General features: G+C 35.5%; 2 protein-coding genes and 1 long non-coding RNA gene across 5 annotated transcripts in view; 1 reads left to right on the top strand and 2 right to left on the bottom strand.

Annotated features, from left to right (window-relative positions):
* LOC125662759 (zinc finger protein 235-like) overlaps positions 1 to 10,100 on the bottom strand; it is a 73,243-nt gene extending 63,143 nt beyond the window's left edge. Inside the window, exons 1-2 of one of the 3 annotated variants that reach the window (XM_048895104.2) lie at positions 9,649 to 9,728; positions 3,377 to 3,489 (exon numbers count right to left, since the gene is read on the bottom strand). The gene's annotated coding sequence lies outside the window, so the exon portion shown is untranslated. Of the gene's footprint in view, positions 1 to 3,376; positions 3,490 to 9,648 lie in introns of those variants that run through there. The other 2 variants (XM_048895105.2, XM_056147352.1) reach the window with 2 other exon arrangements.
* Positions 3,605 to 8,717, top strand: LOC125662775 (uncharacterized). The gene is made up of 2 exons (XR_007365512.2): positions 3,605 to 7,954; positions 8,454 to 8,717. It is a non-coding gene; the product is annotated as an uncharacterized LOC125662775 (long non-coding RNA).
* A 4,004-nt stretch (positions 10,101 to 14,104) lies between the features above and the next one.
* Positions 14,105 to 16,329, bottom strand: LOC125662748 (uncharacterized). The gene is made up of 2 exons (XM_048895085.2): positions 16,212 to 16,329; positions 14,105 to 16,073 (listed from the first exon to the last, which is right to left on the bottom strand). The coding sequence occupies exon 2, from the start codon at positions 16,041 to 16,043 to the stop codon at positions 14,352 to 14,354; it is 1,692 nt and encodes a 563-aa protein (XP_048751042.2). The 5' UTR covers positions 16,044 to 16,073; positions 16,212 to 16,329; the 3' UTR covers positions 14,105 to 14,351.
* Positions 16,330 to 17,647: the final 1,318 nt, after the last annotated feature.

The following is a 17,647-nucleotide window of genomic DNA, read 5'->3' as shown; positions in this document are numbered from 1 at the left end:
ATATTTTTGGACACACGGGCGGATATTATTTTTTGATAATATTATAATTTGGATTTATTACAAATAGAAGCGGCGAATCAGACGAACTAGATTACAAATTGGCATGGCCTTAGAGCAGGCAGTATATGCCTATGTCCAGTTTGACCTTTGACCATGTGACCTCAAAATCAATAGGGTTCATCTTCTTTTGAAGATGTACCAGTGTACCAAGTTTAATTTCTGTCAAGCAAAGGGTTCTCTAGACATTTAGTGGTCAGTATACTATGTCCGGATTAATCGATAATCAATTAGATTACCAAGTGACCAGTACCTAGTTCAAACGAGTATATATTGAAACTTTAAACTTCCGGTGACAGGGATTTTTTAAAGGGTTCGTAGAGGGCCGAAATTCGGTCCCATTCCCAAAGATGAAAAGCTAATGTTTTACCAAAATGATGCCAAAAAATTCCTAAATGATGGATGCTTTGATGAGAATATGCCATGAGAGGTCATCCAACCTCAGTGCCACTCTGTTGCAAAAAAATTGTGACAGTTTTTTCTCTGCCAAAGAAATTAAAGTTTGTTTAAGCCAGTCACATTGATAATAAATTACCAAATGGTTATACTTTTTGCTTGTTTTTCTTATTTATTTCTTTGAAACAAAATTCCCAATTTCAATTAAATATATTGGCTATTTTTCCCAAACTTGAAGGCCCTGGCCCCTGGATTCAAGGAGTTAAAAAATCCCTGGGTGAATTGAGATCCGCAGCAAAAGTAGAAATATTGTCCAATCATTTTGCTCCTTTTGAACTTAAGTCATTCTGTGCTGAACAACCACAATATGGTTGACTCGTTTGAACTCGGATGCTGGTGGTGAAAAGGACGATCAACATTCATTCAAATATTGTGAGGGTGACCAAAAGTAGCTATATGTTAAACAGTAATTCTAAGTTGGACTGCAATGGATGACGGATGCATAAAATCCAACATAATGAAGGAAATTTGCATGGAGAAAATGGTGTAGGGTTAACGGCTGTGACCTAATTTTCGGAAGTTGGACTTATTTTTTCAAAGTTTCTGTGAGTTCAGGTAAACGATTTAAATCTATTACAAAACAGAACAATATTCTCGCTTTCATCTGGTAGAACTTCCTATGCAATATCATGATTAATACCAAAGTTTTGAGAGTTTGAAGCGAGCAAAAAAAATTTTGGCTGGTTGGTTAGCTCCCTTCTTAACTGTTTGCTCAGATTGTGTCAAAACTGTGCATTTACCAGTCTAGGTTACCTGACTAGCTTTCCCCAATGACATGCTGTGTCATTATGCATCTAAACAGATACAGCCTTCTGGACTTTAGTATAGTCATAATGTGCACATCGACCTCTAGAATACATATTTTAAAACTTTTTGATTTTTTACTTAATAAGCTTTTGATGCGAGTGAGTAGGCCTAATGTAAATATAAAGGTCAGAGTTCAATCCCTTTCTTTATTTTGTAATAGTTTTGATTTTTATAATTCCAAAACGTGTCTAAATTTCTTATATCTAGCGTAAATAATGTTACCTTTACTAATCAGTTATTTTCCAGTCCTTAATTCTTTGATTTCTTTCCTGTATTCAAATATTTCCACATTTATTTTGGTTTGAGAAAGCACGTGTATTTTGACAGGAAAAGGTCCTCCATTTTGACAGTTCTCTCAAAGTTATTTATAAACAACGTTTCTGATTGGTCAAGGGTCTCAGCTTTAAACGTTTCAGATTTCATGTTTCACTCGTAGGGCGGGGTATTGTGAAGTCGAGTTTGATTGGTTAAAGGGGATATAAAAACGTGAACGTGGCTTGTTTAACTTTACTTTAGGTTGTGGTAAAGAATCTCCAGGTTCGACCACTTTTCTTATTCCTTACTAATATTAGCTAGGCATTGTGCGAGCTTTTGCTGCACGATTTTCTCGCCTAAATTTCTATTACTGTCCCGTTTTGACAATGAATTAAATTCTTTTTGATATTGAAACCCAACCTTAAAGTCTGGCTCAAGGTGAAGTAGATCTCTTACCTAGGGAAATATTCATTTTGTTAAATACAATTTTCTCTACATGGGACTTAAGATTTATAGGTAGTAGTTTTGTATTGCTACATGAGAGATAGTGTTACAGTAGGATATTTTGACGTTATTTTCAACGTTCTGAATCACTTTGAAGAGTATGGAGGTCCATAAGTGTACTTTATAGATATATTTTGTTTTTCTTGGGTCTACTCCTTCCCTTATTCTCAGGTTATTTTTCATCATTTCCACTTGTTAAGTTTTTCTAAGTTCACAGTTATTTCTATATTACATTAACTTTTGATATGTTAATAGCGAGCGAAGCTCACGTCACGAAGCGACGAGTTCGCTCCAATGATTACGCAATTGAGTCACGTGGTTTGCTCTTCATCAGCTGCAAAATGATGGGGACTACCCATAATGCCTCAGGAAAAATGTCGCCATCACTGTGGTATACTTCATTGACAACCCCACAGATAAAACAAATAAATAGTTTGGAAAGTACCACAAATGATTTTAAATTCCAAACAAGCTTTCCCATACCTTCGTACGTTTTGTTGTGGATAATTGATTGGTTTGAAAGAACAAAAATATTGCAGCTAATGATGACGTCACAATGCACTGTTACATCAACCGCGTTATATTTCCCGCGTTAAATGACATGCCAAAAGTCGTGTTGTAAGATGTCATGGGTCTTTGCTCGTCTCATTGGTCACACCGTATACATATTAAATTGCAAATTAACTCTTACACTGGTGTTTTTAATTCAAGAATTCTGGTCTCATAAGGGACTTAGTTCAAGAATGCACGAACCTGGGTTGACAAATATCTTGAACCATTCATTATACTATTTTGTATATGCAGTATGCTCTGCTTGTGTTAAATTCATGGGCCTATGAATATATTTGGAATTGAATTGAATTTAGTGACATTCTAAAACAAATGATTATAAGTTTGTGAAGGCCCTGTAGAGTTTGATATAGGTAGGGAGCACTGTGGGTATACAAACAGATTGGTTCCGGTTACAATTTAACAGATTGGGCACAATCGCCCAAATGGGATAGAATATCCCAGGTGGGATATTATGATCCAAATGAGCTATATGTAAATATCCTGAGCGGGCTATACTGCACGCTTTTTCCATTAGCAAGAAGAAAATCTGGGATTTCACACCATGTCAACCACAGTGGTAAGTGACCAGTTCCAAACCAAACGATTTCAATGTATTCTTAAAACAATTTCATCCCTATTTAAGGAAATATTACCATTTATAAGTTTACTATAATGTAAGCTAAGACGGCATCATCAAATTTCTTTCATTTTCTGCATGTAAATGGATTTTTTAAATGTTTCTTACCATAATATTATGTTTCACCTGTCATCAGTAGCCATCTTTAAAACAATAATTCTTGCGAGAAAAATTTATCCAATCAGAAATAAGGTTTAATCTTTGGTCTAGTGGTCTCGTTTCTGAAATATATGGAATGCCATAAAATGAAAAATGACATAATTTATTATCGTAGTGATTATTTGGAATAATTATATTATTAACCATCATGAAAACATCATAGAAATTTGGGCTGGGATGATTCAGGGTTAGCTCGATTCGGTTGAACTCAGACGGTTTCGATTCAAAACAGCACGGTTCGGTTATTTTCGATTCAGTTCATGTTAGGTCCAATTTATCTAATGACACCACAAAAATTAACAATTTTAATGAGTAGCATATTTGATTTGATTTAATTCAAGTTATATAACTATATGTTGTCATTTGTAAACATCATATCTATTCATAATGGCATTTTATAACTTTGATAAAAAAAAACAAAAACAAAAACAGACAGTCTATCAAAATTTGTTATATTAATGTGCTGCATAAGTTTTGGATTATTAAACAAATCTATAGTGAATCTAAAATGTATATGATATTGTTTTCATTGATATGTAAAAATTCAACAATTCTATCAAAATGCTATATGTCATGTAAAGATAAACTGCAATGATCTTACGGACCATATTCTGTTGGTATCTGAGTGGTGAAAATGCTAACTCTTAACACAGTAGTGATTTAAATCTCTCCTGCATAAAAAAACACGTTTTCAACATCACGCATTATGAAAGATCCAGGATATCTGCACGTGAAGTTTGTACGTCCTTTTTTGTCAGTATTCAGTCATTCATAATTAATAATGTTAGATATCTGTTGCATTTGTCTTTGAATCAAATAAAATGATGATAATACATATATATTCCTATCCTTTATCACGCGAAGTCCGATTTTCATTTCCCTGACTTTATTTTTGATCACTGAAAATTGAATTAAAAAAAATTAACAGAAAAGTAAGGCAAGTGTATAGTTTGCAATAAAAATGTTTCATATACCTTTTCTATATATTGTTGAAATACTTGAAAATGCTGAAATGAATAATTTTTTGCGGCCGATTTGATGCTTTGCATCAATTTAACTTGTTTACATTTTTTTACACATGTATGTATCTATTTATTTCTCTGTCGATGTAATTAAAAATTGTTTATTAGTGTATATAATAAATCCGCCAATCTACATCTATCTATATGGGTCGTTATCAATGTAGAAGAGAAAAAGATATGTCAAAATTATTGCTAATAAAGTAATGAAAATATTACAGTGTAGAACGTGACAATTTTTCTAATCGGTCTAGAAATTTCTCATATGATTCAGACACTGTACCTAGGAAAGTACATATTGAATACATTAACGCTACAAATATCAATTTCATCTTCTTACGGCAAGCCCTGTGCCATACGTGTAGTAGTATTATCAGGGACGTCGACGTCCCTGATTATATGAAGAAATTAAATAGGGCCAAAATAAAAATATTGTTTGTTTCCCCTCGCCCGACCGAGTCTGAAAATTCACACCGACCCATAAGTTTTTATTACGCCATTCTGGTGAAGTTTTTTTTTTAATTTTAAGAAAAATTCAAGGTCGTTTCTGGTGCAGATCAGTATTTTATAATGACAAAAATTTTCTATATCTTATTTGGTTTCAATCCAAAATTAAAAAATAATAATACGAATACAGGAGGTGTTCTGGTCCGAAATCTAGAAATTTCGCCCCCTCCAGCTGGAGGCGGCATTCTCTGGTTGATTTCAAATACTTACAAGCCGAATTCAATTTTAAGCTCATAACTAATCAATAAAACGATTCTTCTTGTACTTACTAATATCGATTTTATGGGTTCTTTCATCACATAAACAGTCTCTTGAAAACATTTTATCAAACTGTCGAGCTTGGTTTTGAGTCACGAGACTCGTTTGCTCAAATGGCAGTGAAAATTCGGTTGACTACAATTGTTGGCTTCTGTTTAATATCGAATTTTGGATTGATATTTTCTTTTAATCGATATTAATAAGTACAAGAATCATGATTGTTTTATTGATTAGTTACAAGTGAGTTTAACATTGAACTCGGCTCGCAATTCGGACTAGTGATTTGCAAGATCGAGATGGAGAAATGTTGTCTATACGAGGAGCGTGGAAACAAGAGAATTCGGGGCAATCCAGTGTGCAAGTTGTATTCTTCAGCAGGGGAAAGTGTTGATATTTCGGACGGATGCGATATTTTTGACAGTCAATCAGAAGCATTCTCAATTTAACTTATTTCTGAACTAATGCTATATTTACAAACTGGAAAACACCTAATTATATGCACATGTGTAACTCAGCTCTGATTGGTTGATGTCAGCATCCATTTTGTTTGATCGGCAAAATCAAGTCTCGTTGAAACGTTTTCTGGTAAACTAGATCTACCGATATCATTTAAAAATATAATCAAAATCACTATCATATATAAATTAAGATAATGTGCAAAAAACAAAAGCATAAAATGTCAGTGAACCATAAATAAAAGACAGCAACCGAGTTTACCAATTTTATAACACCATGTGTCCAAAACTAACACCATTGTCCATAGTTGCAACATTCTCCCTAACTTTATTTAAGTGTTAGTATGTGGTATAAATAGCAGAGAAAATTCTGATGAAACCCAATGTTCGTCGAATCAACCAATATGTATACATGTAGTCCAATGCCTAAGTTTAGTGGTTAGATAATGAGCATTTCCAAAATACATGAGTACTGTCCGAAATATCGACACCTTCCCTAATTGCAAAACGTGGCAATCAAAGCAGAATTTACGCGAGAACTGACTATACGAGTTTGATGAGGAAACATGGATAATGTGCTTCACGACCTTTGGTATCGGGCATTGTTAATGGTTATGGGAATTTCATAATAAATAAAATTCTGCTAGCTAAAAAAAATAAAAACTTTTTACCTACCTACCGACCTTCCTCTGAAATTTAGGGTCGGGAGAGGGGAAACAAACATATTTTTAAATGTGGCCTAGGCTACTTGTAAGTACTATTACAGTATTGTAGTTAACTTCACCCTTGAATTTAAAAGAATTGATTGAAACAGAAATTCCGTTAAAACAACGAAATGCCCCTTGGTTCACTCTTTAAAAGTCTGCAAGTGAAATATACATCCACAGTACACAGGACTGGCTGCAGAAGCATGCATGCAAAATCCGTGCAGTGATCTGACGTCTATTTCTGTTAACAGTTCACAGTATAAAACGAATTTTTATGCATAATTCAGTCAAAACTTGGGTACTTGTTGATAACATACATACACATATATGCACTGAAACAATGTGACATTTACGGAAAGTAATTTTAAAAAAAAAAGAATATCAAAGATGTTTTAAGCATCTCGGTGATTTTCACAGTTGATAACCCAGCTTCGTGATGTTTGAGGATAATGCTTCGAATAGCCAGCGATAGTCTACGACCTCCTTTCCCATCGGGCGCCATTGTGAAAATAATATACTGTGGCTGAAAAAGTGGGTCACGTGACATAAATTGCACGCTTTCTGCACGGTACGGTACGCTTTCGGGCTTTTGGGGGCGGGGTTTGCATAATATTATCCTGCACGCTTTCTGCACGGTACGGTACGCTTTTTGAACGATACGGTTCGTTTCTTGAACGGGACGGTACGTTTCTTGAACGGTACGGTTCGTTTCTTGCACGGAACGGTTCGGTTCGTTTTTAAGGTGTAGTAGCACATTTCAGGGTCTGTAACATATAAGTATGTTTTTGGTTTTGGGTAAATTCTTAATATCCTCATTAAACCCAATGTATAAAAGTAAAATGGAGCTGAAAAATTGCCAAACACCTTTTATTCAGCTCTCAGGAATGTGTACTGATAATAAAATATATTTCTTTTTTTTTTTAAATTGTTTTCACTTTAGAAAAAAAAAATCAAAGTCCATGAACCAACTTTTTTTCCATTGAAAAATGTTACATAAATTTTCTTAGGATCTTTAAATGATAGATTAGAGATTTAATAAGCTTAGAGGCATATGATAAGTATGTTTTTGAATAATATGATTGTGTTATATAATGCTCTGAAAATAACATAAATGCCACCCTTGAAACGAATTAGAAAATACATTACTGAAATTAATATTACGTTCGTAGCCTGTCGTGTCCGAAAATGAAGAAAAAATATGATGCCTCTTAATATTTCATGACGAGAATTTATTTACTGTATCACGTGTTGTTTGCATATTTCATGTCGTTATTAACTCAGTAAATGAATACCAAGCCAATTGTGATTGTGTTACTTATTTTATTTTTCAAACGATTTTCATGGTTACTTTTGGAGTCCGATTCGTTACGAACATAAATCACCTGGTTGCTAGTACGATTGAGATTCACATGATGTATTTCGATTTCTATTCTATTACGTCACCGATGCTGAACTCCCTATGTGTAATTGAACTCGCCCACAGATTTGCATTGTGGGATAGCGATGGCGGTAAATACAGTGTCCACAAAACGATGATTTCGTTACGAACATGATTCGTCGTTAACTGATGCAGAAAAATTCGTAAGTACTGTTTATTTTACGTTTATGCATACTAGAAAATACATAAATGAGTTATTTGCGACATATTCTTACTCATGTTTGTCAACTTCGAGAATTTTAACCCCGGGTTCTTGCCTGTTGGTCGACTTTACACTGAGACCGCAAGAGTTGTTTGTCGTGTCTGACGTAACGAACGTACGGAAACATTATTCTAAAAGTTTAAATTTGCATTTCTGACACTGAGGGTAATTTTTAGCCTATAGATGTTCGATTTAAAAAAAAAGAAAACTGATTGGTTATTATGAATTATTTTAACAAACTGTAAATTTTCTATGGATGATGTTCGTATTATGAATTTATAAACGGACACATGATACGGCGCTGTTTTGTTGTCTTTTTACGAACATAGTATTAATGATTCTGTTTCATCTAAACTTTTCAGAATCAATCAATGTAATCATTATCAAAGATGTTATTTTACACAATGAGAGTTGTTTCATAGATGCTCTCTCCTTTTCAGATCAAGGAAGTTTGTGGGGGTGAATACCTTCTCCAATTTATGCTGCGGAAAGCAGACAGATTATATTGGCCCCCTGTGGATGAATTCTCTTGGGAGCCATATGATAACATACATCGACTTTTGCCAATACCTGTTTCGTCCAATTAAGCAGTCTTCCTCTGGAAGACAATTATTTTAATTTTGAAACATTCACACTCGCTCATGCTATTCAAAATTCATATTGATGTTGCATTGAAATAAATGTTTTCCTTAGCGCTGAAAAAATTGTGTCTGTGTTACTTCCATAAGATGATAGTTTTGCTATGAATGTATCCTAAGAATCGTACTGCTAACTCAAAGTAACAGAGTCATAGCAGTAAAGATGTCTTCTTATGAAGGAAAAGATTGTGACTGTTTCTCTAATGATGTCTGTCATAATTTTATGGAATAAATCAAAGCCGAAAATTATGGAAGTAACGGCGTCTTAAATTCTTCAATCTGACTGCAAGGTCTGTAATAATAAATTTTGAAAAAAAAGTTTTTAATCACCTCTTCAGAAGATATCTTAAAGGTTGAATTACAGATTTACAATAAAAATACAGTTATTACTGCAGTATGTATTTTCATTCAGACACCATGTTACTTCCATAATTTTGTTAGTCATCTATATTCAAACTCATTTCAAATTAAATCCGTGCCATGGATTATCTTTTACTTGGTATTTCTATAAACTAGAAGATGTAGACTACTCAAAACCATAAACCAAATAAGAAATAAATTAATTTGAAATTTATTGGTGAAAGTAACACTTTGCATCCCAGCTCCAGAAACTTACTTATATAGCTCATTTGGGTCATAATATCCCACCTGGGATATTCTATCCCATTTGGGCGATTGTGCCCAACCTGTTTAAAGAATGAAAGTAATCGTTATTTGTTTTATACAATATAAAATAAGTTTTGGCAGTTTACGCATTACAAACCGCGAAGTGAAGTACTTTCATTCCTTATAATCTAATTTAGTAAATGGTGTTTGGTATCATGTTATCTATGATCAAAAACGGAGAGACTGGTTAGACCTAATGGTTGCACGAGACTAAATGCACCTCAAAGTTAGCAACTTTCATACCTCTTCTTCAGTAAAAACACAGTGGTATCAAAGCAAACAACAATACAGACTGTGAACAGACACAGTAAAGCAGTAAATTAAAATTTACCTGAAACGGAAACAACCAAACAACATCGCTCACTTGAGAATGAATGTCGATCCCGATCTAAATTGTGAGGATCTATCTAGAATGGAATTCCTAGGAAAACGATCTAAATCTACAGGGCCGTAAATTAACCTTCAATTTGGATGAGGCAGGAAATTAGGCGGGGGTCTGGGGGCCGCCCAGGCCCCCAGACGCTGAGCACATTTTGTGCACACTGAACACGTTTCGTGCAAAATCCTTGATTCTAGGGCCTTCTAAGATGTTACTTGACTAACTCATTCTAAAAGAAAGATTTGGAATGCTTTTTAAGGGAGGTATCATGTTCTTAGTTATTGGAAACAACATAAATTCTAATGAACTTTAAATTTTAATTTTTTTTGGCTCAAAAGTTGGAGGAGGCAGCTGCCTCCTCCGCCTCCATGTAATTTACGGCCCTGATCTACGTACTTTGAAAGTAGCAAAATGGAAACTGCATATTTTATTTGCTATATTTTTTATTATAACAATTAATTACTTAAAATATATTCTTCAATTTTCTTTATCCCACCCCTTTTTCATAATTTCGTTTGTTTGTTATTTTTATTTTTTTGTTGCTATTTTTTAAATGTTTCGCAGATCTATTAGGTCTATTTCTTAAACTAGAGAAAATGGTAGTTACCGAGAATGGGATCCCGACTAAGCTCCATCTAATGCAATGTTCAATTATATCACGCACGATGTAGTAAATATGAAATATTGATAAAAAATGTATAAAAAGGTAATTTTAATTCAGTAAATAATATCTAGTCATCATCTGCAATATTTTACTATGAAATATGCAAATGCAGCAGGGGTGGATCCAGGAATCGTGGTTAGGGGGCGCAACTGTATGATGCAGGGGGTCTGGGGGCCACCTTGAGGTGAAGCCCCCGGAAGCTCCTGGATTTTTACAGATTTTATAGGGCTTGATATATGTCTCCTATGTAGTAATTTTTTTTTTTACTATTTTCTCTCATTTTTAATGAGGCGAAATCAATAGAACTACGCCAATTTTAAGGATTTTTGGAAAAAATTGTAAGTTCTGCCAATAAAAGTAATTCAATAGATTTAAAAGTGTTTTTTTTTTAAATTTATTTCTTCGAGAATGGAAGAAATGATTGCTTCTTTAATCGTTTACAATTTTCTAAACAAGAGGCCCCGATTTACCTAGTGGGGCGCGCTCCGGCTGCCCCACCCCCTTAAATCCGCCACGGTGTAGCGGACAGTATATAAGAGGGAACTTATACTGCTTCGCTAGAGAACTAGCTTTTCTAGTTATGTGGTAGAGTCTCTCGCTTGATCACGCAAGTTACGCAACAGCGAGCGTGATCAGCACTTGGCTGGGTGACCCTACACGTTACATTTATAAATATGAAAAATTAGCTACGCTGCGCTGTCATGAGTCTAGCAGCTCCAGAGTTCTGAACCCTCTTGATTGTGGTTTTGAGTATTACAAAAAGAAGGGGTTTTTTTGCACACAAAATACACAGTATATTACCATGATTGCAGTTTTATTTCAACATACAATACCGAATAAGCATAAACAATGACAATCACTGCTGTACGTAGCAAAATGTATTTATATAACAGATTTATGAAAAAGAAGAAAATTCTAAGTATATCTTTTTAAACTTGTATTTAATCTGTAATTCGGTATTTATGTATGCGGTTATTTAAAAACAAGATGTGTTTGTGAAACACAAATGCCCCGATAATGGCCAACTCCAAAGATGGCCAAGGTCACAAGGACAAATATCTTGATACCAGTAGAAAGATCTTGTCACAAAAAAAAACACTCCTCTGCAATATGAAAGCTCTAATACTTACCATTTAGAAGTTACGACCAATGTCATTGTTTTTAAAAGTAGGTCAAATGACAAGGTCAAAAGGTTTAGTACCTACGAAAGGATCTTGTCACAAGAAATACTCATGTGAAATATCAAAACTCTAGCACATACTGTTCAAAAGTTATTAGTAAGGTTAATTTTTTTAAATAGTAGGTCAAACTCCAAGGTCAAGGTCACAGAGTCAAAAATATTGGTGTCCATGGAAATGTTTTGTCACAAGGAATACTTATGTGAAATATCAAAGCTCTAGCAGTTACTGTTCAAAAGTTATTAACAAGGTTAAAGTTTCAGACACAGTGACAGAATTACAGAATTGCAGATTTATAGAATGACGGGACAAAAATAAGGCATAATTAGATCTTGGGGGCTTATGCCCCCCTCAGTTTTAGTATTATTCATTCCTTTTTCTATGTATTTATTGTTCTTTGTTTTAGTTTGTTTTTATTGTTTTACATGGAAGGCGAAAATAACGAACAATATCAATTTCATAACTCCTATAAGCAATACAAAATATCTTGATCAGGTAAACGGAGTTATCTGTAGTCAAAATCAGTGTGTCAAGAACGGCTAAACAATCTATGAATCACGTTAGACAACATTTGACCCAATGATAGGTTGTATTGACGAACTAGATCGTTATAACGACCATAGAATTTGCGAAATGCTGACATCAATCCAGACGGTTGAAACCCCTGTTCCATCAACTTGTTTGTCAGTAGCTTGCCTCGATTTAAAAACTGACTATACACAGAACAAACTCTTGCGTATCGAATCAGCTGAGAGATATAAACACCATATGCAGGTGATAATGGAATATTGCTACATAAGTATGGGAAGTTGACGATGGAGAAGCCGATATCATCCCGTTTGTCATACAGTTGAGTTGTCAGTTTCCCGTCAATGTCTACTTTCAATAAAATATCCAAGTCTGTAGAGCTCTTCAGGTAACTGTCTTAAAAAACTGTATAAAAATTCCCATGCTTATTATTTTGCTAAAAATATTTCTTAAAAAAACTTATTCATTTTTCACATTAAAATATAATTGATTTTTGGATTTTGTAAAGCGCTATTTTGAAAAATCTACAAAAATGTATCATTGAGGGTTTGGACGTTGTTATCTCCCCTTCTTAGAACTCTTCAATATTGTTTGGTGAAAAAGGCGGTAGTACAAACGATTCAATGAGGTGTTCTCATGATCTCAATATTTTATGTTATTTTTCAACTTGCTGGGATTGTTGTGGAACATCGCTGCACTACGAAAGTGAAAATGGATTGTTAAAGATATATATGAGTGTTCTAAAGAAACCACAACTCATTAAGACAAGAAATGCTGTGTCGCCGACATTTCCGGACCTGTTTAACATTTCATATTTACAGTACCAACGTGGGGGTTACAGGAATAACCACAATACCCGACAAAAATTACAATCCCCCCAATACACTATACCCAACACTGCGATACAAAACCCACGGATTCCTATTGGATGGGTTCACAAATGGTTATATTAAAAAAATGTAAACAAAATGGTACCATTACCGTTATACAGCCAATAGTAGAGAAATTTTATACATCCAGACGCCATTGCTGGCGCCTTTGCTTGACGTATTATAAGGTATGTCGTCTGGTGCAAACAGCTAGCAAACCAATGACAACACAAATAATGAAAAAGAGTCATCTGACAAACAGATTTACACATATACAGCTTGAACACTGGACTGGACTTTCTCATTTTTGAGGAGATATTTCCTCCATACCTCCACGTAAAACTTTGATCCCCTACTGCGACCCCAAATTACCGTTGAGGTCTGTAATTTGAACAAAGTTGAATCTACCTAGTGGTTCTTGAAAAGAAGAAGATTTTTACACGTACCACCCTATTTTTATCTTTTCTTCGTTATTTCCCCGTTTTCCTTTAATTTGAACAAACTTGTAGTCCTAGAGAAGATGATAATGCGAAAAGTTAATAAAAACAGACAAATTTCGATTGGAAAAGCTCACTTTGTACTGTGCCTATCGGCTTGGATAACTCAGTGGTCAGATCACCTGCCTATTACACATGCAATACAGAGGTATCGGGTTTGATTCCCGGACCAGTCAAACCATGGATATCAATCTAAATAGCTCAGTGGTTAGAGCAACTGACTATTACATATGTAATACATGGGTCTCAGGTTTGATTCCCGGTCCAGTCAAACCATGGATATCAATCTGGATATCTCAGAGGTTAGAATACATGACTAGTAATACAGGGGTCTCGAGTTCAATTACTGGCCCAGCCATATCATGGGAACGAAGGATCTCGGATTCGATTCCCGATTCAGCCATATCTACTTTTCCTTTCCATTACATTGACATATATATAAACATGTAAATATATCACAGATTATCCTTGACAATTCAGTTTGATATGAATACACTTTGTTTATTTTGTAGGATGGTCGAAATTTGCATACGTGGTGTGAAGTTATTGATGGTAAACAGAAGACTGTGACCTTGAATCTGAAGATCTGTGATGAAGACTGGACGTTTGGGCTCACTCTCTGTTACAGTACTACAAATCTAAGTACGTACTCAGTAATAATGTAAGACTGAACTCTATATCACGTTTATCTAATATATACATTGTGAAATCAAAGACATATTGACTGCTATAATTCACAAATACAATAACGTTGGGTTTAACTCACAAACACAAGTACGCGTTACACATCACAAACACAGGGCTGTAATTAACAAGCAGGTATAATTGACAAGTAGAAGGAATTAACACAGTTCTGTAAATTACACTGTGTTTAGATATGCAATTAATACTGTGTTGAGCTGTGTAATTAACACTGTGTTTATAGATAATGGATTATCTTCACTTTAGCAGTGTTTAACTCAGCCACAAAGAGGTTGTCCCTGATGTCCACACATAAACCATATGGACCGGATAAATCACAGTGAATGTAACGGCGGAACTGTCCGTCCTGATCTAGGATGTGGATACAGTGATTTCTATAGTCTGCTGTCAGGATGTTACTCTGGCTGTCTATAGTGATGCCGACTGGATCAAATGATTTCTTGGTATTAGAGGGATGACCAGTGTACCTAAATCGGAGTTTTCCTGACTGGTTGACCACCACTACTGCACTAGCTGACCGGTCAGCCACACAGATATCCAGGTTCTTGTTCTCACTGATGTATTTAGTGTTAAGAAGGAAACCGCCAAAGTGAATGATAAAACGACCAGGTGAATAGAGAGGACGACCCTGTTCATCAAACTGAATGGTTTGTGTCTCTATGAAGCCAGAGTAACGCAAAACTTTGGATTGTTTTCTATCATCACTGAGCATGGTAACCAGGATATCATCAGAGGCGGTACTGCAGATATTGAGAGGTTTCCATCCCTGTAGTGTGATCACGGTCTGTATCTGTTTATTCTTAACTAGGTTTATAGTCTTATTTTTATAGTCAGTGTAAAGGAGATCTACGTCCCGTGTCACCGCTACATCCAGTGGCCTGTCCCCTGACTTGGTTTGTATTGATGTCAGTTGTTCACTCTGGAGGTTGAGGAGCTTCATGCTGTCGTTATTCCCGCGTGTCCAGACTTGATCTTCTCTCAGACAGCTAACACTGACTAGTCTGCTATACCCAGTGTCTATAGTGGCGGTGAGGCGTGGTTCATCAAGCAGTGGTTTGACAGGAGGAGGCGATACAACTTCTGCTGACTTCATTGTGTCGCCATGTTCTGTGTTAATGGATAATGGCGACAGAGAACCAAACATTTCATTGAGCTGATCTTTGTTTATTTTCTGAGCAGAAAAAGTTGGTACTGTAACTCGGACTCTGGGCGGTAATGTTCTATATTCGGAATTCCTAGATTTGTAAGTAGAGGTTAAGAAGACGTCATTTGATTTTAGGATTGATTTCAAGTCGGAAATGACATGTTTGAGTTCAGTAATTTTCTGTGTGATTTCATCTATATTCTTATTCAGGGTAGATAGGTGTTTGTTTTTCATCTCCTGAATGTCGGATTTCCGTCTGTTGACAATGACGTTGATCTCCTGGTGTAAGACTTCCCCTAGTTGGTCAGCAGCTGTGGTGAGTTTCCCGTAATGCATTTCTAATTCGGTTTTCTCAGTTTGGACAGTGGAGGCCATTTTTTCATATCGGGGATACATTCTGGTTTCTAGTTCTTCCAGATCTTTTTGTAAACTTTCTGTTTTAACGCTGAGGTTTTCCAAAATATCTGAAATATCGTGACCTTTGTGTTTACCTGAGGAGATGCAGGTAGAACACACAGGAATGCCACATTCTTCGCAATGAAGTTCACAGTGTTTATCGGTGTGTTTCGGACATTTTGGGTAGTTAGGGGTAGCCTCTCTCTGTAAAAACGGCACGACATTATGTCTTTTGGAGCAATCTGAGAGATGTTTTCCTACACAGTTAACACAGAGATTTATATTACAAAGTTCACACTGACTCTGTAGGGGGAGAGTTTCACAGAGGTCACACAATAGGACTTCCTGAGCACTGCGCCGTGGATGCATTTCTGATGCCGTGATCACACGAGAACTTTACTGTTGGTTAAATAAAAACGGAATCTTACATGTATTTAAAGATTTTGACAGGTTAAAACAATTAACGAAATATGATTATAGTATGATTTAAAACACAGCGGTCATTAATTCAAATATTCTATAATAATTCAGTCTCACCTTAAAATCCAACATGGCCTCTCTGTTATTTCGACATTCCGTCTATCCCTGAGAATTAAATACCTGTGCGGTATGTCTATCTACGTGTTATCGCTTGAGTAAATGTACAGGTTTAAAGTTTTCTTTGTAAATGTACAGGTTTAAAGCTTTCTTTGACCTAGTTCATGTTGGGTAGCTATGTTTACATTTACGCCAGACGTAAAGAATTCCTTTCATTAAAAATTCGAATCTGCAAACAATGTATGGATACCCCTGGTGGCCCTTTTTATATTGAACAGTGTAAACAAAACAAATGAATTGCAATATTCATTGGACGCAAAGGGGTAGGGATGGGGACATTTGATGCAATGGAGTTACGTTTTAGTTCCAAATACATATTTGTGTTTTGATATACCTGACATTTTTTATATTGTAGATCGAGTTGAGTGGAATAATGAACCTCCAGATATCTATGTACATGTACATGTATGTATTATAATTAATCCAGATTTAAAACATTGTTGTGACGTCAGTTCTTTGTCTTGACAGTACTTTATTTTTCATACGGTACTGAACATAGTCCAGTATTATTAAGAGCAGGCCAATATTATGAGAAATATTGAACTGACAGTAAAAACCAGGAATAAAGACCACTCTTCGTTGTGCGAGAAAACATATTTATTATTTATTAAATACAATATTCAAGGCGTGAAATATTCCAGTAAATTATACGAAATGAGTGTTTCGTGTATAATCCGATTTTACTGTATATGAAATCGTTTAGGCACCACAGTTATAAATCCATGTCACAATCATTCATTTAAATACATGCACATTGAAGTCGCAAATTCACTGTTACATCCCCGGCAGTGATGTTTATTTCTTTTCTCGATCCAAAGGAAACACTTTCATTGAGCTTCACTTTCTTCGGCTCCGGCGGGGACACTGGACGGTTTCTGAATCAAATCACTTACACTCGTGTAATTGTTCCTCGGAGGTGCGTTTGTAGTTGCGAATCGCAGATGACCTGTGACCAGTTTTTTCCCGCTATAAGTTGCTCGTCAACACCCGCAGCATATGGGCGTGTGGCGGCAGTAGCCCGAAGAAAGTGATTTGTAAAAAAAAAAACCCATCTAGTTCTGCCTCTCTACACGTGGGGTAGACAACGTTGTGCCAATGTTACCATGCCAATCTTCTCAACCATGTTGGAATTTTTATGTTGGCCCAACGGTGGTCCAACGTAAATCAACTATTATTTGATTTATTTTCCTAGGATGTTGGGATTCTGAAGTTGGCCCAATGTTGGTCTAACGTTTGTAATGCATCCTTAACAAAGATATTTAAATTAAGCTGGTAATAGTACGTTGGCCCGAGCGTTGGTCCGGTGTTAACATGAGTTCTATTGCATTGACCCAATTAATGTAGGCCTAACAGTTGCACTGCGAACTATACAATGG

This window comes from Ostrea edulis, chromosome 8 (assembly GCF_947568905.1).
Source record: "Ostrea edulis chromosome 8, xbOstEdul1.1, whole genome shotgun sequence".
Classification (NCBI taxonomy): Eukaryota; Metazoa; Mollusca; class Bivalvia; order Ostreida; family Ostreidae; genus Ostrea; species Ostrea edulis.
This window is presented reverse-complemented; position numbering and strand designations above follow the sequence as displayed.